At 45.7% G+C, this 24,175-nt stretch overlaps 1 protein-coding gene across 1 annotated transcript in view; it reads left to right on the top strand.

Annotated features, from left to right (window-relative positions):
* The window catches only part of LOC147733967 (voltage-dependent calcium channel subunit alpha-2/delta-4-like), a 961,982-nt gene that overhangs the window by 415,530 nt on the left and 522,277 nt on the right, over positions 1-24,175 (top strand). Inside the window, exons 20-22 of the mRNA XM_086952873.1 lie at positions 7,257-7,324; positions 7,919-7,964; positions 18,153-18,250. Of these exons, the coding sequence (XP_086808999.1) occupies positions 7,257-7,324; positions 7,919-7,964; positions 18,153-18,250 (212 nt within the window). The remainder of the gene's footprint in view (positions 1-7,256; positions 7,325-7,918; positions 7,965-18,152; positions 18,251-24,175) is intronic.

The following is a 24,175-nucleotide window of genomic DNA, read 5'->3' as shown; positions in this document are numbered from 1 at the left end:
GGTTTCTTGTCGAAGGAGGTGCTAGCACCTCCCCAGACAGCCTGTAGTGTATTGGGGTAGGGTGGGTTCAATGGAAAGATGCTTTTCCAGACACTGCCTGGGGCACACCAGGTGCTCCATGCATAGCCCGGTTCAAACCAGTTGCTGGGGCACTCCAGCCCCGCTCTGGCGCGGAACTGGACAAAGGGAAAGGGGTGTAACCACCCCCTTCTCAGGGTCCACCCATAGGAGGGACCTAGCAGGTAATACAGCCCCATAAATCAGTATAAAGATAGGAGCTGTGTCTAGAGACATTAGATTATCCTGGACTGAAACTCTGAAATGAAACTCTTGGACCTTCAACGTTCTATACCGACTAGAAGACTGAAGACATCTCCCTTGTGGTCAAGGAGTGACCACCCTGTGCAAACAGGCACGACCAGTAACTGGCAGCTTTGCTTGGTTGACGCTCCTGCCGGAACCCGAAGACTCAGCGACTCAGAAACTGGACTTCCAGACTTCGCCGACTCCAATCCACATCCACAGCAAAGCTGAGACCTGTGGCCGACACGGGAGAAGTGGGACTGGACACCGTGGACAACCTGCTCTTTGCTAACCGTGCAGCTTCAGAGGTATCCTCGAAGTTGTGCATTGGGGTTTGAGAAGCCCCAGACCCGAGCGCCATTTGCACCGAAGCTCAGCCCTCCACACTCCACGAGTGCTGCGTGGGGCCTGCGCTTGCATTTCAGCTCGACGTGTCTTCCCGGTTGCTAGCCCATTGGCTAGTTAGCCCTCCGAAGACTTTCTTTTAAAACGACACCACTTGCCTGGTTGCTCCAGGCTTGCCCCAGCTTCCCTGCGAAGGAGAATCTCCCCAGACCTTGCTGGTCTGAACTGAAGCCAATCTTCCCTTCCTGCGTGGATTGCGTTTTCCAAGGTTTGTTGGGTCCAATCCGGGTACCGACACCGCAGTCAACTAGATCCTTTGTGGGCCAGCTCGAATCCAGCTCCTGGTTGTCATCGACGCATCCTGGTCCTCGTGGCTGCAGAGACAAGCTTCACGTTCTTCACCTGAAATACTCGACATCGCCTGGTTCTTCCTGGTTCCTTCCTGGTCACTGGCTAGTGACCCAGACTCTGTCCCCTCTGCTTTCAGGTTCTTCACATCTTCGATCCACCCTTGGATCCACCCGGACACTTTTCTCCTGGTCACCTGCAGCACTTCTTTGCAGCTCTCCATAGGAAACAGCAACGATATCCGACACGAAAGAATAACTATGCACCCGGCTTCCCTGGGTCAGGTAACTCGAGTACTCCGGTGCTCTCATGGGTGTTGACTCTCGAAGTGTCCTAGTTTAAAAGGGTTTTACCGTGGTCCATCGGGAAGTGCCCTGAATCAACTACTTTGTAACTTTGACGTTCCCGTTATAACTCTATGGTAACTCGCGACTGTGTTTAGACACTGCACGCGTCTCCCGTGGGCCTCCTACTTCCAATCTCTTGATTGTCCAGTGTAGCCCCAGCGATTCCCTAGGCTCTAGGCCTATTCACTATTCCTGATGTGGTTCCTATACCACTTACTTAGTATATGGTTCGTGAGGCCCCAGGGCAGAAATGTATTTGTGCAACTTATAGTATGCTTAATGAGTAACTTGTAATGTATCTCGATCTCTGACCTCATAAAGAGTGCAGAGGGGTTGTGTTAGTAATAAATACATATATATTTGATATATACCTTGTGTGGTGTCCTTTCATTTGGTATTCAATGGATTATAATTGGTAAAACAGCTTGCTTTACATGCTCTCTGAAATTTTAGCCTAAGACTGCTGGTCCATGCTACCACTAGGATAGCTGGTCTATATGGTTGACTTTACAACCACCATCATTAGGGTCGTTCAGACTGGTGCAAGGTGCCCACTAGAATAATGGACAACATATGCCAGGCTAACTTCTCACAGTGAGTCCTTTACCTGCAGAAGTCCAAAGTGTTGATTGAGCCTGTCTGTCTCCTAGGAGATTCTGAACAGGAAAAGCAGCTTCCAACTCCCTGGCCAGCAAACCTTGTCTGAGGTCGCTGGGACCTTTTATGGTCTGATATTGTTTGGTACATGTGTACACTGATTGGTGGTTGTATCTGATGTTTCTATTGGATTAGGGTTAGTGTCCTCATTGGTTGGGTATTTGAGTGTTCTGATTGGTTTCTGGGTCTGTGATTCAATCAATGTAGGGTTGGGACTAGGGCTAGGGTTAGGATTTCTTTTGGAAGTAGGGAGTAGGGTTTCCTGTGTTATTGGTTGTTGGGACTAGGGCTAGGGTTAGACTTTTAATTGAAAGTAGCGATTAGGGCTATTGGTGTGATTGGTTGCTGGACTGGTTGTGGGACTAAGAGTAGGGTTAGGCTTTCTATTGGAAGTAGGGGCAAGGGCCCCCTGTGCCATTGGTTGCTTGGACTTGGGATGGGACCACTGGTAGGGCTAGGGCCTCTATTGTATGTAGAGATTAGGGTTTTTGAACTGATTGGGTGCTTGGCCTAGGGCTAAGATTGGCTGTTAAGTCCTGGTCTCCTATTGATTCTAGATTTTTAGGGCTAGTGTTGTGATTGGATAGTGTTAGGGCTCGGGTTCCCATTGGCTGACGGGGTCACCTGATTACTAGGGCTGTAAAAGACCAGGCTTAGGGCGTCTCAGCCCGGGCGTCAAGGCTAAGGGTGGCGAGGACAAGCGCAGTTGCCTGTTTGAGCCTGTTCGAGACTGACCAGGGCCAGGGCCAGAAATGCTGCCCAATTTACATGCCTCTATTGTGCATCTTTATTTACTTTCAATGTACTTATAGATCAATATATTTATCACTTTGTTCTAATTTAGCATTTCCAATGCACTTCCCTATTTCTCATCCTATACTTCGCTCAATATATCCTCTACATCCACTCTCTCATTTAACCCCAAACCCCATACGACTACTATGATCCCCAAAATAACCCTTTCTAGACTCTCTCCTACTCTACCCCTCCTTGCATCATCTGACACCTCTTTTCCTATACCGATCCCCCAAAACAAACCTTTCTAAACTCTTCCCTCTTTTCTACCCATCCCCAACCCTTTTCAATCCAAATAACTGACTAACGCATCCACCACTAAAATTACTTTCATGTTTCACCATACTAATTTAACACTAATCCTGATGGGTTCCAGAGTAGCGTGCTACTTGAGCTTCAATACCCCATCAGGGGTAGCAAGCGCTATAAAAATACACACCTCTTTCCCTTCACTATCCCGCCACCTTCCCTTCTCTACCCAAATAACTGAATAACATATCCACTACTCAAATTACTTCATATTTTACTACACTGATTTTCAACACTAATCCTTTATCAGTTCCAGGTCCGGAGTGGCGTGCTACTCGCCAGAAAAGCGCTTCAACATCCATAAGGGGTATCAAGTGCTATATAAATGCAAACCTTTCTTCCCCTTTTATCCTTTCGCTATCCTTCTCACTCCAAATAACTGACTAATATCCACCACTGAAATTACTTTCATATTTCACCATATTAATTCACCAATAATCCTTTATGGGCTTTCTGAATAGCATGTTTCAACACCCCATGAGGGGTAACAAGCGCTATATATGTACAAACCTTTTTTTCCTCCTCTATCCTTCCGCTATCATTCCAAAGCCAAATAACTGACTAACCTATCCACCACTTAAAATGTACTTGCATGTTTCACCATACTGATTCAACACTAATCCTCTATGGGCCCCGGAGTAGCGTGCTACCCGCCGAAAAAGTGCTTTGACGCCTCGTCAGGGGTAGTAAGCTCTGTATGAATGCAATTACAATACAATACAATATTTATTATACGCTGCTAGGTTGCAGGGAGTGAAAGGAAGGAGAAGCCTGCTCCATGCCCCAGCATCAGGGTGACTTCATAAAAGTGAGCAGGCACCAGGGATACGTTGTACTTCTCCTGCTCCCAGTAAGCCTCCACCCATAAATCAAGGAGGGCTCCTTAAACCAGACATGACATGGCAGTAGGACATTGGTAATGCAGCAGCATTTCTTCTACAGCTCCCTCCCTATCACCATCTAGAAGGATGAAAGACAATTTGAAATTTCCAAAGCTAATACAAAGTGGTCCAGTCTTTCCTGCACAGACAGAACCAAGATGGACTACTTTAGTGGAAAGAAAACATTTTATGAATTTTATTCTCTTTAATTTGGACTCTTCGGGGTCCGGCATTACGAGGGATACGCAGGTGTCAAGCGGTTGCCTTGCTTCAAGGGCGGTGTGCCACTTTCGCTACCATCCCCCCACCCCCCTCCAGAGATCCATGGTGCTTGTAGAGTTAGTGCCCTCAAATAAACTCGGTTCCACTCGATTGCGACGGAATCTTGATATAATGTTTTTACGTAAGAGAACTTCCTTTTTAACACTAGTGATCCCAGGTCAGGGTGGGCCTTAGCGCGCCCATACCGCCGGGGTCCTTCACTACACCTTTTTCACTGGTCCTGACGAATACCTGGATAATTACCTTCACATAATCTGAAACATGTTGACCTCACAAGGGGTAAATCTGGACTTCTAATTTAGGTCCTTTACCCTACACATTTTGTATACATATCCAATTGGCAAAACGAATAAAACTTTTTTTGACACAATTTGGATATTTTTAAATCACTCTATTTCACATTGCACATTCTAAAAAAAACAGCTCCGCATTAACCTGGCGTCTCAGCACACCAGGGTGGCATTCGGCCACTCCTGGTGGGGCCCAATGATGAAGCATGTCACCAACCAGGTTGGTGAGTGAGGGCCTTCTGAACAACCTGAAGAGGTTTTTCATATAAGTGACTCTGAACATGGGTTATTGATACATGCTCGCTCATCTTTTACTTTTGGCATGACGCTCCTTAGTTGTTATTTTGTTTTTGTCCAATGGGAGTAGGAGCGTTATTTTCTTTCCCTTCCTCTCCTGTTGTTACAACTTTAATTCGTACCCTACATACTTTGAAGCTACTGAAGGTGGCATGTGGCACATTACAAAATCTTTCTATAACGTAACTCTTTTCAATATTAAGCACAAAATCATATTTTATTGGTAATTTCAGGTTTAAGTAGTGAACTCTGTTAAAAATTGCTTCAGGCTGCAGAGGACCCTTTAACTCGATCACATCTGGGAATGTAACTTTATTTACATTGACATTCTCATGGCCCGTCCTTACTTTCTATTATGCAATGGGATGTTGTGTGCAATGACCTACTATTGCCTATCTGTAAGCACATGTAGGAGTAATTTAAATGTTTTACTTGACCTTGTAAAGGACGAACAGTGTCGTTCCACCTCTTTTTGTTTTGTAAATTGTAAATTACTCTGCATCTGCCTTCTTAAGCTTTACTGTCCTCATTTCTCAGTAATGCTGTTATATGAACTAATATGTACCAGACATTGTGCTAGCAGTTAAAATTCTCTTTTAACGTAAACTTACGCCAAATACTTTTCCACAGAAGCTGTTCCATGCTAGTTACTTTTCTAAAAAGTAAATTCAAATGTCCCACTTTCTTTTAATAAACACTACTAAATGGACAGTGCCTTTTTACCTTGAATTAATTATTTATTAATTTATTCCCTTAACCCTTCCCATGCTCATGACGGAGCCGCTCCGTCATGAGTATCGGCTGAGCTGTGCTCATGACGGAGCGGTTCCGTCATGGCCCTGCCGCCGCGCCTGCGCGGCGCTGATTTCGCGCCTGCACGGCACGTTCTATTGAGCGGGCGGGGCCATGACGTAACCGCTCCGTCACGAGCACAGCTCAACCGCGGCTCGTGACAACGTCCCCCCCCCCCCCCCCCCAGCGCTGCAGCGGAATTGCCGCCGCAGCGAAGGGGTTAAACAAAGTTCGTCATGTCAGTGATATCAAACACTTTCTAAATACATACGTCATCCAAAATTTAATCATCTTACGTTGCTCTACTAATGCTCCACATTCCCAGCGTCGGCAGCTACATCCTCATCTATCTTTGCTCCTGACCTAGTGTCCATTACACCTTCCTGACTCATATCGTTGCCCTTCAAAGAGACTTTGGGCCTCATTTACGAGGCACTAGCTGCACTTTTGCGCCGCCTGGAGGCACTTTTTTGTTGCTCCGGTGGCTTCATGTGGCTTTGCTTGGCCTTGTAAATATGTGCCCCTTTCACACAGAACACTAGGGAAAGGGGCGTTCCATGGGTGTTGCTGTGAGTGTTCCCACACAACACCCATGGAATCTGATGGAATCTGAAGCATTCCCAGATTTACGAGGAATCGTAAACCTGGGAATGCGTCAGATTCCTTTGCTTACCCAGGGGAGGCGTAGGAGTAACAAAAAAAGGAGAAATACCTAATTTTCTCCTCGTTTTTTCCTCTTTCAATTCAGTAGCATGCATAGAAAGAGAAAAATGCCATCAATGACGCCGGCAATGATCCCCGCAATGCAGGCACCCTTGCAACATGACGCAACGGTGTCTGCCTTGGCGCACAGCTGTTTTTTGTGCCCCGACGCAGGGGAGAAGTACAGGAATGTATCTTCTATATGTATATCGCTTTCCTGCCCTTTTCTTTTGACGCATGGCAGCGCAGCAAGAAGGCCTATTGAATCTAGAACCTTTCTGTGTGTAATAATCAACTCTAAATGACCAATTTGTGGATAATTGCAGTTGACCGTTATGATAACCAAATGACCTACTTTTGCTCTCTTTTCTATATAATTGCTTAACTTGGATTTGAAAATGAGTATTCAGATGTTGTAATAGATTCCTATAGTTGTGTCCTCATGGCTGTGTGGAAGGAAAGAATGAAGTCCATGGATGAGGGCCTGTAGGGCTTGGGAAGACCTTGGAAACACCTGCTGGTGTCGCCAATATACATTGACTAGATTGAGATGTGTAACATGATGCTCTGCTCCCATGTGGTGGTTTGCTAGATCCAAGAAGTAGATCTGACGTTGATCCAGCCATTGAAGGATCTGATTACATTTACCTTTCCAGTGACTGACAGGGACCAATTCTCACAATTTGAGTGGGATTTATGGGTGTCAAGAACTCCACACTCGAGCAGAGATCGCCACCCACTTAAATGGGCTTATGCCTGCCAGGAATCCCTTTGTGAGTTCCTTAATGACAGTCAATGACATTGGTCAGTTGTGTTGTAGTTCAGTGGAAGTTAAACTGATTGCTTTCAATGGGAACATTGGATGTTGGAGATATACATTACTAAACCTTCTTCTTTTCAATCTGCAGCCTTGGAGTTGTCCTGTCCAGAGGGCATGGGGAGTACATTCTACTTGGAAACACCAGTGTTGAGGAAGGTAGGTAATGTGTGCTGTCGGACAAGAGGGACAAACTCATTCGAACTCTACCCAGCCTGACTTCTATGCTACGGGCAATGATTGCACTTCTTCTGAAGCTTCTCCACTACATTGTGTGCAGAATGCACACATTTCACCACAAGCCACATCTTTCCACCATGTTTTTAAGTGTTTTTTTCTCATCCAAGGCAAATGTCAACTACAAAATCATCAGGTATTGAGTCCCAAAGTTTATGTGCAGAAGATCTAGTGGGAGACTGGCAATGTGCAGACTGATGGCTTCTGGGCATATACATGGATTATGCACACCCACCTTTCTTTTGCACACGAACCTTCCTATGTTTAAGAAATCTATAATTATCTTATGGCTAAAGATGGTTGTTTTGCCTACTAGTTAACTATAAATCTTCCATCAAAATGTGAGCTTGTGTGCCAAGAATCCACTCTGCTGTAGAACATGGCAGATTAACATGTCATACACGGGCATCACATGCCGTACGCAAAATGGGGAGGCATCACATGACTCACATGGAGTCTGATGACACTGTTATTTGGAACTGACAAAATACTATCAGTAATTCTTGTTTCTTGTAGGATTGCATGACCTGCTACAGCCGGACCTGGCGTTGGCCAATGAGTGGTGAGTGCGATGCTGGATCAATGCGATCGGAGGGCAACGCTTGTGTTAAAATATTTTGCACTAATTTGCAGTGGGAAGTCAGCCTTGTGACTGCAGATGTAGTTTGGTGTGGGGGGGGGGAGGGGTCTGATCAATGGACAAGGAACTTGTTAAAACTGTATAACACAAGACCCTATAGATTGTACTTATCACCAGAAGCCACTGATTTTGGACAGCAGATGGAAAATGAGTGCCATCTGCCTGGTTCACCTGGCAGAGCGAAACTGGTCTTGGCTGCTTGTATTCCGGTTCAGGGAGGACTGCTCCTAGTGGATCAAGACAGATTTGCATTTCGCTGGGTCCAAACTGAGGTGGCATTGTGTGCTAAATGATGATGGACTGGGATGCAGCCCTGAGTGATTAGCAGTGGCTTACATTAGTCCAAGTATTCCATCCTTCTTTTTTTTTGTATACTCCAGTGAGACCCCTAAGTACTACAGGTATGCCCAGATATGGGTCCCATTCTCGCTGTGCCACTGGAACCAGGCGACACCCGACTGACGAGCCCCAATCTGGGCTAAACCGGTCTATGGTTGCTTGTGTTCCAGTTCAGGGAGGACCTGGCCTGATAGTTTGGGCTGGACTGTTCCTTTTTGAGCAGGATCTGTTTATTTGCAAATGGCTGGGTCCAATCTGGGGTGGCGTTGGTTGGAAAATAACGAAAGACTTGGACGCAGCCCTGAGTGATGAGCAGTGGCTGAGTTGAATTCAAGTATTCCATCCATCACTTTTTTGTAATTCAAGCATTCCATCCATCATGTTTTCGTATACTTCAGTTCGCCTAGCTGGCGTTTTGTAATTCTAATGAAAGAAACTTGACAAAAAAACATCATTGCTAATTATGGTGAGAAATAGGACTTAAGCTCGCAGACTTAAACCTTAAGTGGAGAAAGCTGATCTGGTACAGAAGCGCACAGCACTAGTGTCTGCCATCAGAAAAACAGAGCCAGGAGAGCAACACAACCAAAACTACAGAGTGAGAGTCAAAGAAGGGGGGTTTTATGGAGGGGGAAGCAAGGGCAACAAAAAAATGATGATCCGGTAAGGAAATTAGTAAAGATTTAGAGGCAACAGGGGAGGGTCCCCCACAGTATAAAAACCACGAACAGGAATATTCGTCAGATTGTTATTTGCCATGATGGTGCTCGTCCTAAAGATTTCATTAACATTATTTTAGTTTTTATGGGGCATTTCACATCATCATACGGATATGGAATGCCTGTCAAGGGTTGTCCTACGCCAGTCAGTCGCATACTACGTGTGTGTCTTCCTGAACGACCACCTTTGTAGAGTGAGTTAGACATCTCAACATCTCTCTGCCAGTATTTCCTTACTGACAACTTATATTTGGATGACAGCATGGTAAAGGAAGGTGCACCCAGGGCTGGCTTTAGCGCTGGTAACACCCAGTCAACAATCTTTTTTGCACCCCTCCCCATGTCCTCCACGACCGGACTGGGAACCCAAAGCAGCCTTGGCAAGTGGTGGAGTGCAAGTGTGTAGCACTGCTGATTTTGGCATTGAGGGTGGATATTGCAACACCGCTGCAAAACCAGATCCCAGTAACCAAAAAACAGGCCCCCACTACTGCAAAACAGGCCCCCTTCCTTCCAGCCTCCCGGGGAAACACCTGATGTCCGCTAAGGCCAGCCCGGGCCTGATGTCCTCTTTCTCCATGGATTCCCTCACTACCACTATCCAGTAATGCCCCTTGTCTTCCCATAGCCCCTCACAAATGCATTTAGTTTGTTTTTTAGTGCTATTCATACCAGAATGCCATGTCGGGGCACTTTACATCACACATAAACTATATAGTGACAATGAATCATACATTTCTTTTAGGGGTTTTATATAGTGCTAGCTGGACCCGAAGGTATCAGAGTGCTTCACAGCATGTACAATTATGTGCAAATAAACAATACAAAAAATTTGATAGAACATGAGGGTTTGAGCCGGGTATAGATCAGACCAAGGAGCGAACAAGCAAAGGAGCGATCAATCAAGACAAGCATCCAAGAGATTTTTTGTTCAAACAGGATGGGTGATCAAGACCTTTTCTAGATCCAAGTCAGTGTCAACAGTCATAAAATTACAATAAGATGGAGATCCGTCTAAGGTACTTCCTTGGCTCTTATCGTTTTGCTCGAACGGTCTAGGAAGAGGACTTTGAGCAGGTTCTTGAATTTAGGGAATAAGGGGATCGTTCTGATGTGGGGGGTGGAGTTCCAGATTTTTGGGGCATTTCCAGCTGAAGATTTTGTAGTGTAGTTCCTATGTTCCCTATAGGCCCTGCGCACTGGAATAACATAAACAGCAGTGTAGACGTAGAAGTGTGGTCTTCCAGGTCTCTACTGACTTTGCTAAACTTAATCGGGTTTGTACCAACTAGCTCAGAGGTCACTGGAAACTTTCTTGACTGAATAGGAAGTGATCAGCTCCCCTGGCTCAGACAAGAAGGGATTCAGTTTTCCAACAACCGCATAAACATGACAACTTTGCTCCTTTAGAATAAGAGTCAATCTCTAGAGTCGTGTGAAACAATAGACAGCTATTTCACTCAGTCAGTTGTGCAGATTACTTTCACCAAGATGCAGACGGGCGTTTTCAATAATAAGGTATTATTTATTGAACAGTCTTTCTTCTCATGCAAGAGAAATGAATTGCCACAATTGCAAGACTTGTTATTATAAACAGTGCGTACAGTAAAAGGAGGATTGCGAAATAATACTGTAAAGGCATTGATATGGTTTCTTAGCCATACAATGGTTAAAATGAATAAAATATATACATTCATATATACATTTAGCTAACGTACTCAACTGGTGCTTCTAACTAAGCCTACCCCAGTGTACCTGACCTAAGCCGTGGGAGGGAGTAAGTAAGTAGCAGTTTAAGTTAAGTTGGTTTTGCCAAGAGTTTGCTGCAAGAATTCTCTCTGAGGGTTTAGTCAACACTGTACCTCTGGAATAGAATGTTGGAGGTCTTGTATCTCCTCTCAGGACTCGATATCCCAGTCACCCGCAAGGGTAGGCTGGAAACGCCGGGGCTGGATTTTCTCGGCAGGAGAAAAGACAGCGTCGTTCTCAGCGCGTCAAGGAGGAGGAGGGGCAGCATCCGTGGGCTTCATGCATCTGCTGGGCTCTGCAAGGGACAGCTGTTCTGCTCCTGTATTCTCTACCACCACTGCTGTGTTTGCTTAAGGCAACATTGGTAATATTTATACCTGGAAGGTGCCTTGTTTGACGTAAGTTTTTGGACATAAGACGTCAATAAAGATGTCACTAAGAACCGGTCGTTCTTACAGTGCTCATTAGAGTTCTATTGCTAATCAAAACATAGCAAGTGGGGCTTTCCCAGGTTGCTGGGGGTTTTATCTGTTGAAAGAACTCGGTGTGTAATCTAGGAATCTAAGATAGTGGCTGTGTCATCTACTGTAATGAGCTGCAGAGGCGAGGTTATGAAATATGGCTCTGATCGTTTATGCCAGAGACGAGTTTCTGAAATATGGCTCTGATCGTTTATGCCATTATAGGGGTATGGATGGATTATAGCCGTATTGGGGCATAAGGTCACAATATTGATCGGGTTCCTAGATTAGAACACGACAATTTAGCTGCGTTTTTTTGCTTAAGTGTTTTCAGTGGATGAGTAGTAGAGAGTTGGAGCTCCTGAGGTTCCTGGACTGGCCACCCCTTTTGAGTTTGGCAGCCAAGTATTCCGGTTTGTCTGTGTGCAGGGCTTTGTGCGTGAGGCAGGCTGTTCTAAAGTGGGCTTGCAATTCAATTGGGAGACATTTAAGTTCCCTGAGTGCAGGAGAGATGTGATCGCATTTCTTAGTTCCTGTGACCATCCTTGCTGTAGCATTGAAGGTCGTTTTCCAGGGGGCTAGGTGCGATTTTGCTTTCTCGGTCAGCGCTGCGATCTCATAGTCAATTCTGGAGAGAACCAGTGCTTGTATGGCTTGTTGAAGATCCTTAGGGGGAAGAAAGGGTTTTATTTTGTACAGTAGTTTCAGGTTGAGAAAAGCACTTTTGGCAGGTCTTGTAATGTGTTTTTTCATGTCCAGTTTTTGGTCCAGGGTGATACCTAGAGATTTTACAGAGTCCGCCGGGGTGAGGGTACCTTTGGGGGCATCAATGGCTTTGAGCCATTCTTCAATTTGGGGATTTTCGTCTCTGTTGAAGATGAGGAGTACTTCCGTTTTCTCTTGATTGAGTTTTAGGTGGTTGATTGTGAGCCAGTGTTGAACCTCTTTGAGCGTGACATTTAGGGCCAGATGTAGGAGCCCTAATACCGGTCGGTAACGGCCGAATTCGGCCGTTACCGACCGGTATTAGGGTTTCCAGACGTAGGGGGCCTATATTTTACCGATTCTGTAAATTTACCGAATCGGGAATTTGACAGAATCGGTAAAATACAGAATCGATATATTTACCGATTCGGAAAATCCACACGTAGGTGGCACTCCTAAGAGTGCCACAGGCCCTTAAGAATCGGTATTTTACCACCCAATCCTATTGGGTGGTAAATTACCGAATTCAGGTGTGCATGCACATCTGTGCATGCACATCTGTGCAATGTGACACACAGACATGCCCTTGGGGCATGTCTGTGTGCCACATGGCACACAAGTCCAGAATTGGGGTGCTAGAGGGTGTCAAAGTGACACCCCCTGCACCCTTGCAGGACTCAGTATTTACCGATTCAGTAAATACCGAATCTGTATTTCGCATTGATTCCTATGGGCTTCAAGGCCCATAGGAGTCAATGGGAAATACAGAATCGGTATTTACCGAATCGGTAAATACCGACTCTTACAGAATTGGTAATTTTTTACCTACATCTGCCTCCTTCCAATTTACCGACTCTTAAATACCGAATCGGTATGAATCGGTATTTAAGAGTCGGTAAATCGGATTTACCTACATCTGGCACTAAGTCTCTGGGTGTCATCATTGGCGGTGGTTTCCAGATATAGCTGCGTATCATCCGCATATAAGTTGAAAGGGATGTTAGAATTCCTGAGTAGTGTGGTAAGGGGTTCCATGTAAATGTTGAAAAGCTGAGGGGAGAGCACTGACCCTTGTGGGATACCTCTATTGACGGGATGGAGTTCGGACTCAAAGTTTTAAATTTTTATTCTTTGTGGAGAAAGGAAGAGAAACAGTGGAGGACCTTCTCTTCAAGTCCAGCTCTTTCTTGTAGGACCTTGAGGAGCAGAGTGTGATCGACTGTATCGAATGAGGCCGATAAGTCTAGGAAGATGAGATGGCAGCATTGGTCCGAGTCAAGTGACTTATGTAGATCGTCTATGACATTGAGGATTGCAGTTTCGGTGCTGCAGCCTTTTCTGAAGCCCACTTGATGGGAATTTAGGAGTCTGATGTTATCCAGGTTTTGGGTCAGCTGAGGGAGTACACATCTTTCCAGGATTTTGGACAGAAGAGGTAAGTTCGATACAGGTCTAAAGTTGTTCATATCCTCAGTATCTAGCCCTGGTTTTTTCAGTATTGGCGTGACTTGGCCTATTTTGAGGCAGTCTGGTACGATTCCAGAGCTCAGTGAACTGTTAATGATCTTGCACCATAGCAGGGCTAGGACGAGCTTCAGGTCCTTGGCCAGGCACTGGTGAAGCTGGTCTTGGACGTGGGATGAGGGTTTAGCATTGAAGATTAGATTGACTATCTCTGCTTCTTGAATGGGAATGAAGGAGGACCAGTGTTTTGGGGGGTTCACAGAAGCGCTATCCTTCGTTTCAGATGCCTTGACCTCGATGGAGGGGGAGAGATTTGGGCTGAGAGAGAGATGGATCTTGGCAAGTTTGTCGTTGAAAATGACGGCGAAGTTTTCACGTTGTTCTTTGGATGCCAATATTGCGGATGTCGTAGGCTTGGATGTTTGATTCCTGATGATATTGAAGAGTTCTTTGGGTCAGTTTTTTGTGGTGTCTAGAGCAGAGCAGAAGAAAGCTGTCTTTTTTGTTCTTAATGTGGTTTTTGTAATTCATGCTGCCTGAATTGAGTTGATCACGATGGAGGGTAGAAGGATTGTTCCTCCAGATTCTTTCTGAGGCTCTAAGATGTCTTCTCTCTTAATTAATGTCAGTGGTGAACCATGATCTGGAAGGGATGATCTTGGATTTGTTTTAGTTTCAGGGGGCAAGGTGGTCCATGGTGAGCGTCAAACTTGAATTGTAGAGAGAGGTGAGTTCACTAGTTGAGAGGTGATCAGTAGTGCTAGGGAGGAGCGAGCTTATTTTTTCTTCTAGGTCAGTCTAGCTGTGTTCCTGACCCATTTGGGGGTGGGGGGGTCGAGCTTGGGGAGTTGAGTTAGGACCGTTTGGTTGATGTGGAAGAGAATGATGTGGTGGTCAGACCAGTCTACGGGAATGATGTTGTCGATGGTGATTGTGTTGCTTTCGGTAATGACTACGTCTAGGATTGCTCCTCTATTGTGCTTCTTCTGAGCAATGTTGGGTCAGATTATTTCCTAGAAGGAGGCTGTTTAGAGTTTGAATGAGTGATTTTTTTGCTTCATTCCATCTTAAATTGAGGTTGCCGAGAATTATGCTGTTAGAGTTGCCGAGTGCGCAATGGGCAATCAGGTCAGTACATGCTTAAATCAGTTCATAGGAAATGTTACATATGGCGCTGAGGATTACAAGGTGTAGGAATCATGTCATCCATGCTGGGAGGCAATATATTTTCTGAAGAAGCACAAACTCAGGATTTAAACCTATGGTGTTGGCTTTACTAATAAGAATGTATTTCTGCCCAAACAAACCTTTTTTTAGCAACATTAGGATATTGAAAGACTGGGAACAACACATAAATTTCTAACCTATACCATGCAGTTCTTTAATGACAGTTCATAGGTCACTGTGCTGAATTAGCATTGTGAATTATGAACTGCAAGTACCAAAAGGAGTGATGTGACAAAATCAGTAACCCACTGAGCTATCTACATAAATACAGTTCTGTGATCTGCATGGTACACGTTCTTTGCAGAAAGCGTATTAACCCTCTGCACTACTTTATGATGAGTCAAAACTGGCACTAGACAAAACTAATGTCTCTGTAACAGGAACATTAAGCACTAGAGTTATCTTGACATGTTTTATTGCCTGAAACCTCCTGGTCGCACAAGGAATTCTACAGCTTAAGCCCATATCTAAGACAACGCCTGCCAAACTCTGTACCAGGAATGGCTGCACCGGTTGCACCACCCTAAAACTTGCAGTGGTTACAACCATGGAAACAAGCAGATTCATAGAGGTTTAGTCCATTTTTTTCAGGACCAAGAGAGTGCAGTGCTAGTGATATGAAATATGTGAAGTTCTTAGTACAGTCTGCCCCCTTGTGCCTATTCTACAGACTACTCTAAGGCCTGCATAAAAAGTTAGCCGATATACTTCTTTATGTGCCATAACTCCTACTACTGCAAATATCACAAGTAGAAGTTTTGCAGTAAAGTTTGAATCCCCCAATAAATTTCAGTAGATTAAATCTGCCGATATTTGTCGGGGAAGAAAATGGCCAAAAAGTATAAAGACAGGTGGATGTTGGTACTGTAAGCATCAAAATCGCTTGATATGCCCCATTTTATGGCATCAACTTTTAACAAGTGCTATTTTTTCCAACTACTAAAGAATTTACCTTACTGATACATAATGCACCTAACACTGGCCACTCGTAAGGAGTGCCTGAATTTCTGATGGAGAAATGTGTGCTTTCATCCTATTGGCTACTGCTGAAATTAATAGCCGGTTGCCTACTATTCTACATGGGTATCTAACGGCTGTGGCATGTAGTTGCTGAATTTTGGTCAGCCTGTTGGGGAGCTGAAGTTGGTGTTGCAACAGTCCAGCAGAAGGCCTCATTCTATTGAGCACCCACCCAAGTATTTCCAGGTCCCAGGTTCAAACCCTGCCAAGTTGAGCTCAGCCTTTCATCATTCAGAGGTAAATTACATGAATACTTTTGAGCTGGGTAATACCAATACCAACACCTGTTATTTAAGTTCCTTCAGACGAATCAGTTCTTGTGTTGGTGCTATGTAAATAACTATGTAAATAGAAGTTATTATATGTGTGTTGACCCTCTAGAGAGGTCCTGGAGCAGTGGATGGGCCCAGCCTGAGTGTTGCAGTAGATCAGATGATGCTTTATAGTGGAAAGGAGCATTCCTGATCAACAACCCTGCCCTGTTTGAAATAATGTCTGAAGGACCCTTGGGTCTGGAGTGAGAGCCCTCTCTTTAAGGATGATCTGCATGTTGGGTCACACCTTTGAAGAGTGTCTTGATGGCCTTGTACTTGGTGCAGTAGAGGGGCTTGCATTATCAACATATATCGACATGTGGACCAGGCGTGTATTCTGAAACTAGGCCATCAAGCTATACCATGCCCTGGCATTAGGGTGAGGAGCGTGCATCTGTTCTGCCTCAGAGTGGAGGTTCCTATTGCTAGAGCGCGGCTCTCTATAACAGGGCTGAGCCAAGATTCACAGTTTTTGTTATTGCAATCTTTGCAAAGGTCTTCGGTCAAGCAAGCATTTCGGTCAGTCAACCCCAATTCAGTAGTGTTGGGGGAATGGGATGTAGGGTTCTCCCAAAAGCGATGTTTCACTTAATGGTCACCGAATTCACTTAACTTGCATTTTTATTAGTTTCGAGTCTGCAACAGAACCCAAGAGCATTCTTCTTCTTCAGCAGCAAAAGCACCCCAAATTGTAACTGTGTCTTAAGAAACTGATTATCTTCCATGTGCCTCAGTCTTTCCCTATCATTCAGTTTTGGCCAAGTAGAGAAAGGGCATGGATGTCAATCCAAGGGAATAACGGGGGTAGTGGAAATGACACCGCACAACCTCCGTCGCTGATAATACCAACGATATCCTTTTCCCCACTCCGTAACCCCTCAATAGCTGCTGAGTGGCTAATGGAGGAACAAGGAATAGAAACTTCATGACGAGGATGGAGCCTAGTGCCCACTTTACCACAACTCCTATCTCTGACTTCAGCAAAGGTGGCGATGGTTGTACCAAGGGTGCCAAAGGGAGTTACTGGGTTTGCAACTCTAACCAATTATCCGTGGCAATCAGGGACAATTCCTACTTAGCAAATGATGTGTTATCTATACTTGCTTAATGCTAAAGAATGGTCCTGCACCTAAATCTTCATTCTAAGTAGAGCAGTAAAAGCGAGTGCAGACACCACCCAGAGAAAAAACATTTTTGCAAGGTATCGGGTTGGTTTCTTCGTGCGTTGGAGAGTTTTGTCCACTAAATAGGGGACAACATGCTGAGACGGGCCAGTTCTGCATCACAATAATCTCCTTAACGCACTGTTCTGAGAGCCTATTCTCTGGTTCGGCTTGGAGGAAAGTGCAAGTGCAAGGACTCTGGGACTCAGTGCAATTTGTGCAAAACTCTTGATTTTAAAGCAGATGAAACTCAGTTTTACAATTACACCACCAATCAGAAGGCGACCGGAAGTGGTTTTTACCTCCACAGTGTCATCATTATGCATGAAAAACTTCTGTAAAAGGTCAACTTGAAAGAAGAATTCTTCCTATATTTTCTAGCTCAGAATTCAGATAAGAAAATAGGAGGCACTAAATTGCACTCCAGAGGTCGTTCATGGCATGGCCGGGTGCTCTTAGTGTGTAAACTATCTCTCTATGCCAATGTGCTGAGCCCTTAGGGCCAGCATGCGGTAAAGAGGGTGCAGATACCATTTCAGACCTTGCAGCATTGGCTCATGGTTGAAAATGACCATGAATGGTTTTAATGGAAGGCATGCATGGCGTCTGGTTGGTGTAACCCCCCTCAAGGAGGGAGCAATATAATTGGATTTTTGTAGCTGATCAGGTTGGTTGCGGTGTGGAACTCTGCCCCCAAGGCTGACAGGGAGGTATCTACAGAAAGGTGCAGGGAGGTATCTTCAGTGAGGTGTTTGTCATGTTAAACACAGTTAGATGGTCTTGTGGATGCCAGTCCTCTTTCTACTCCAGTGATGAGAATGGAATTTCAGATTGAACTGTTCTGTGTTTAATAAATGAGTGAATAACCACAGGTTGATGGTCTAAGTTGATGGCAGGTTAATCTACCCTTACTTCTGGTGTTCACATGTGTTTTTTGTTTATTCCGCAGGATTTACTGTGTCACAGACATTGACCCTGATCACCGGAAGCTCACCCAGCTGCAGGCGGTGACCCGCTTCCTGACGGGGGAAGATGAGGACCTGCACTGTGAGTGAAGTTTATGAAAGTCCTCGGCACTGTCTGTCTGTCTATCTGTCTGTCTGCCTCAAGTGAATGAAGGGGTTCTTGATTCCGGTTCTTCATGGTTGTGTCAGACAGCGCCTTAGATTAATAATCGCTGCTGTCCTCTTGGCACAGCCCCCACCTTATTGTACTTCCTGTCACTCACAGGCTGGTCTGTGGCCATGTATGACACATTCAAGAGCAAATTAGACATTGGGCAGAACCAGGGGCGGCCTTAGGCATGTGCAAGCTGTGCACCTGCACAGGGCCACCAAACCCCAGGGGCCACCACGCCAATATATATCCTTAATATATGAATCCTCCGAGGATGGAAACATATTTGCATGGCGGCCCCCTGCAGGGATTTGGCGGCCTTCGGCTCTGTTCCACTTCCAAACCCCCTGACCCCCCCTCCCCTTCACTGGCCTCTGCGCTCCACCCGGCCCGGACCCCCTCTTCTGGGGCCCCCTACCTACGCTCCCTGCCCAGGGCCGCCATGAGCCTAGAGCCGCCCCTGGCAGAACGAAGCACTCCAGTAACTACAGTGGAACTGTGTGATAGTGTGAAAAAGGCTACTTTAATGGCCCAGGTGTAGGTTATACATCCATAACAACCCTGGCACATAGCCCTACAACCGACTAAGTGCTTCACTATATGATAATGTATCCTGCAAATAAAAGACCACCCAAAAACATGCAAATCAAGTGCATGCCCCTTCTCCAGCCCCTACAACTATTATTGTATTTATCTACGAACCTTCCAGTACCTAGTGACTAAAATGTTGACTTCAGACCTCCCATTTGATCTCCCCCACCAGTCGTTTTCACCTCCCAAGCTGCAATTAACTTCTTTCTTGTTGTAAAACATCCTTCCAAACCACCACTCAGAAAAACCACCTCCTTGCTTTCCATCTTGTGCTGGCGTCTTACGACATCTGCACAATCAACGTGCCTTCCATGGCTTCCCTCATCTGCATTAAGTAGAATCCATGCCCACTGGGATAAATGCACCCCTTCATCCCTGAAAAATTGCTGCTCTTTTTTTTTCAGGCTGAATTTGTAAACCTGCCAACAGTGGCGGCTTCTTGCATTCTCTGACGATCGTCAATTCCGGCTGCACACTGCCCAGGCTCCCAGATGCCAATCCCAGCGCTTCTCTCATGCTGACAATAGTATTTTTGATGTATTCTAAAGGAATGCTATTATGTGAATTAAGGAACGAGAGCACTTATAGGACATAGGTCATCTGGGATCGTTTCCATACATGCTGTTCATGTATGATCCTTTCTGGTCAGGTTACTACTTTTTTGTCCTGAGGATGACCGCATTCAAGTGATTTTCAGAGGTGGAAACATCAACTGTTGAGTCTTAACTATATTTGTACTGGATGCCAGGCGCTAAGAAATCCTGAAAATGTACTTTTGTGTGGATTCCATTTTGTATTGATGTCCTGATAGTTAAAACATATGGATTTATTTATTATGCACACTATATTGTTTTTTGCTCACTTATTTTCACATACAATGCGCCATCACCTGTAGCCCCTACTTTTTGTATTTGAATTGTCATTTCTACTTTTGTTATTTAAGATGATCAAATTAATTAATTGACTGATTTGTATCACATTGATTGTGATAAAAGAGCAACTGAACAGGAGTAGTGAACTTCTTTATGACTCCTTTTGGAACATTTCATATATATATATATATATATATACATATATATATATATATATAGAGTTGTGAGGGCACGCTGGACTTTCTTTAGGAAGCTGAGTCTGGAAAAGTCAAGGCTTTCCCTTCCTCATCACCGAGTGCACTTGTCTCTAGGGGTCAGGGCAGATTTTAAGATGTGGTGCTCATTCATGCAGCAGTTTAAAGGGACATCACTGCAGGGGCTGGGCAAAGAGACAGAATGGAACATGCACCCTTTTTCAAATGCAGCAGTGGTTCAGGTTTCAGTCTTCCATGGTAAGGGCAGTGGCATGCAGAGACGTGGCCAGAAGCATGGAAAGAAGGTGGTAGGAGCATTGCATTTTTGGAGCTCTTTCCACTGGTGGTGGCATTGGCATGTGGACTGACTAATTTGCAAACAATAAAGTACTGTTCAACATAGACAACACGTCTGTGGTGAAGGTAGCGAACAGGCAGTTGGTGCAGGATTTGAAAGTGCTTCAGTTTTTTTTTTCTTTTTGCAGTTTTATATAGCGCGAACTTGACCCGCAACCGAATCGGGTATCACAGCGCTTTACAGAGCACGAGTTACGTTACATGAGGACACACATTCATTTTTGGTAGGCACAGGGAGACTAAGTGATTTGCCCAGAATCACAGGATGTTCAGCGTTGTTGCCTCACTCTGAATACAATATTTTACTCTGGACAACCCAGATGCTGGGTTGTCCGGAGTAAATATTGTATTCAGAGTGAGGCACATCCAATTGACAATGACATTGTGGATGCTTTGTCTCATTTTCAGTGGAGGAGGTTCCGTGGGCTTGCCTTGGCAGCAGACAAGGAGAAAACAAAGAGCCACAGAGCCTCTGCAAAATAGGCCTGTAAAGATGTAAAAACGGTGCTTACATAGCACGACTTATCACTCATGAGGGTATCCAGGAACTGGGCTGAGGGTCTCAGTCAAAGAGCCAGGTCTTGAGCCCCTTACGGAAATCTGCCAATGAGGGTGATGCCCGAAGATGGCGGGAAAGGCGTTCCAGGATTTGGCGGCGAAATGGGAGAAGGATTGTCCTCTGGGGTGGCAGATGTGCAGTGTCTGTGAGAGGGCACGGTGAGCCGAGGGAGGTTTCTGGGTGCTTGTGGAAGTTTAGGTGATGGTTCATGTATGCTGGTCTTTGGTCATGGAGGGCTTTGTAGGCGCGAGTCAGAAGCTTGAAATGGCATCTCTTCTTGTGAGGGAGCCAGTCGAGGTCTCTCAAGTACTGGGAGATGTGGGTCCTTTTAGGGAAGTTGAGGATCATCTGGAGTCTTTTCTTGAGGTCTCCGGTGGTGCTCGCATAGAGTGCTTTGCCATAGTCCAGATGACTGGTAATGAGGGCCTGCCTCACTATTTTTCTGGTGCCGGTGGGTAGCCATTTAAAAATTCTGCCAAGCATTCAGGGCGTGTGGAAGCAGGCTGAGGAGATGGCGTTGATCTGTTGTTTAATGGAGAGTGCGCGGTCTAGAATGATACTGATGTTGCGGGTGTGATCTTTCGGAGTGGGGGTGGGTCCGAGTTCCGATGGCCACCAGGAGGCATTCCAGAGGGAGGTGTGGCTGCCAAAGATCAGTACTTCGGTTTTGTCCATGTTCAGTTTCAAGCAGTTGTTTTTCATCCAGCCTGAGACATTCTACATGCAGTTCTGAAGTTGTTTTTTGTCGTGGTGGCGTCAGCGAGAGTGAGAGGACGAGCTGGGTGTCATCCGTGTAGGAGATTATGTTGATGTCATTGGTTCTGATGATGTCTGCTAGTGAAGTCATTTAGATGTTGAAGACGGTGGGACTTAAGGAATAGCCTTGCGGGACACCGTAGATGGTGTGCATTGGCTGTGAGGTGAAGGAAGAAGACAGATCTTCAGTGTGCACCCTGAAATTAATGATGCCATCCATCGGCCGGGCCGACGACGGCTGAAATGCCAGAAACCGGTCCCCGGAAGCTTGTTTCCTTCCCAGTATAAGAATTGGCTTGGTAGTTTGGTTTGCCCTGTTCCCATCATGCACTGGGACAGGAACAGACTAATTTGCATGTAGCCAGGTTCTGAGCTGGGATGGTGCAGTGAGCTAAAAAACGGTGATGGATCAAGCCCTGATCTTTGGACTGGGTAAGAGTGGTCTGCTTAATTCAGACACTCTGTTGATCACCACCCCCTTTTCTGAATCATTTTGTCCACCATAAGCGTGGAAGGGTATACTCAGATGTGAGTCCCTTGCTCATTGCACCATCAGGATTAAAGCAAGCCGGGCCAACGACGGCTGAAATGCCAGAAACCGGTCCCCGGAAGCTTGTTTCCTTCCCAGTATAAGAATTGGCTTGGTAGTTTGGTTTGCCCTGTTCCCATCATGCACTGGGACAGGAACAGACTAATTTGCATGTAGCCAGGTTCTGAGCTGGGATGGTGCAGTGTGCTAAAAAACGGTGATGGATCAAGCCCTGATCTTTGGACTGGGTAAGAGTGGTCTGCTTAATTCAGACACTCTGTTCATCACCACCCCCTTTTCTGAATCATTTTGTCCACCATAAGCGTGGAAGGGTATACTCAGATGTGAGTCCCTTGCTCATTGCACCATCAGGATTCAAGCAAGCCGGGCCGACGACGGCTGAAATGCCAGACACCGGTCCCCGGAAGCTTGTTTCCTTCCCAGTATAAGAATTGGCTTGGTAGTTTGGTTTGCCCTGTTCCCATCATGCACTGGGACAGGAACAGACTAATTTGCATGTAGCCAGGTTCTGAGCTGGGATGGTGCAGTGAGCTAAAAAACTGTGATGGATCAAGCCCTGATCTTTGGACTGGGTAAGAGTGGTCTGCTTAATTCAGACACTCTGTTGATCACCACCCCCTTTTCTGAATCATTTTGTCCACCATAAGCGTGGAAGGGTATACTCAGATGTGAGTCCCTTGCTCATTGCACCACCAGGATTCAAGCAAGCCGGGCCGACGACGGCTGAAATGCCAGAAACCGGTCCCCGGAAGCTTGTTTCCTTCCCAGTATAAGAATTGGCTTGGTAGTTTGGTTTGCCCTGTTCCCATCATGCACTGGGACAGGAACAGACTAATTTGCATGTAGCCAGGTTCTGAGCTGGGATGGTGCAGTGAGCTAAAAAACGGTGATGGATCAAGCCCTGATCTTTGGACTGGATAAGAGTGGTCTGCTTAATTCAGACACTCTGTTCATCACCACCCCCTTTTCTGAATCATTTTGTCCACCATAAGCGTGGAAGGGTATACTCAGATGTGAGTCCCTTGCTCATTGCACCATCAGGATTCAAGCAAGCCGGGCCGACGACGGCTGAAATGCCAGAAACCGGTCCCCGGAAGCTTGTTTCCTTCCCAGTATAAGAATTGGCTTGGTAGTTTGGTTTGCCCTGTTCCCATCATGCACTGGGACAGGAACAGACTAATTTGCATGTAGCCAGGTTCTGAGCTGGGATGGTGCAATGAGCTAAAAAACGGTGATGGATCAAGCCCTGATCTTTGGACTGGGTAAGAGTGGTCTGCTTAATTCAGACACTCTGTTCATCACCACCCCCTTTTCTGAATCATTTTGTCCACCATAAGCGTGGAAGGGTATACTCAGATGTGAGTCCCTTGCTCATTGCACCATCAGGATTCAAGCAAGACGGGCCGACGACGGCTGAAATGCCAGACACCGGTCCCCGGAAGCTTGTTTCCTTCCCAGTATAAGAATTGGCTTGGTAGTTTGGTTTGCCCTGTTCCCATCATGCACTGGGACAGGAACAGACTAATTTGCATGTAGCCAGGTTCTGAGCTGGGATGGTGCAGTGAGCTAAAAAACGGTGATGGATCAAGCCCTGATCTTTGGACTGGGTAAGAGTGGTCTGCTTAATTCAGACACTCTGTTCATCACCACCCCCTTTTCTGAATCATTTTGTCCACCATAAGCGTGGAAGGGTATACTCAGATGTGAGTCCCTTGCTCATTGCACCATCAGGATTCAAGCAAGCCGGGCCGACGACGGCTGACATGCCAGAAACCGGTCCCCGGAAGCTTGTTTCCTTCCCAGTATAAGAATTGGCTTGGTAGTTTGGTTTGCCCTGTTCCCATCATGCACTGGGACAAGAACAGACTAATTTGCATGTAGCCAGGTTCTGAGCTGGGATGGTGCAGTGAGCTAAAAAACGGTGATGGATCAAGCCCTGATCTTTGGACTGGGTAAGAGTGGTCTGCTTAATTCAGA

This window comes from Lissotriton vulgaris, chromosome 1_2 (assembly GCF_964263255.1).
Source record: "Lissotriton vulgaris chromosome 1_2, aLisVul1.2, whole genome shotgun sequence".
Lineage (NCBI taxonomy): Eukaryota > Metazoa > Chordata > Amphibia > Caudata > Salamandridae > Lissotriton > Lissotriton vulgaris.
Note: the sequence above shows the minus strand (reverse complement) of the source record. Positions and strands in the feature narration are given on the sequence as shown.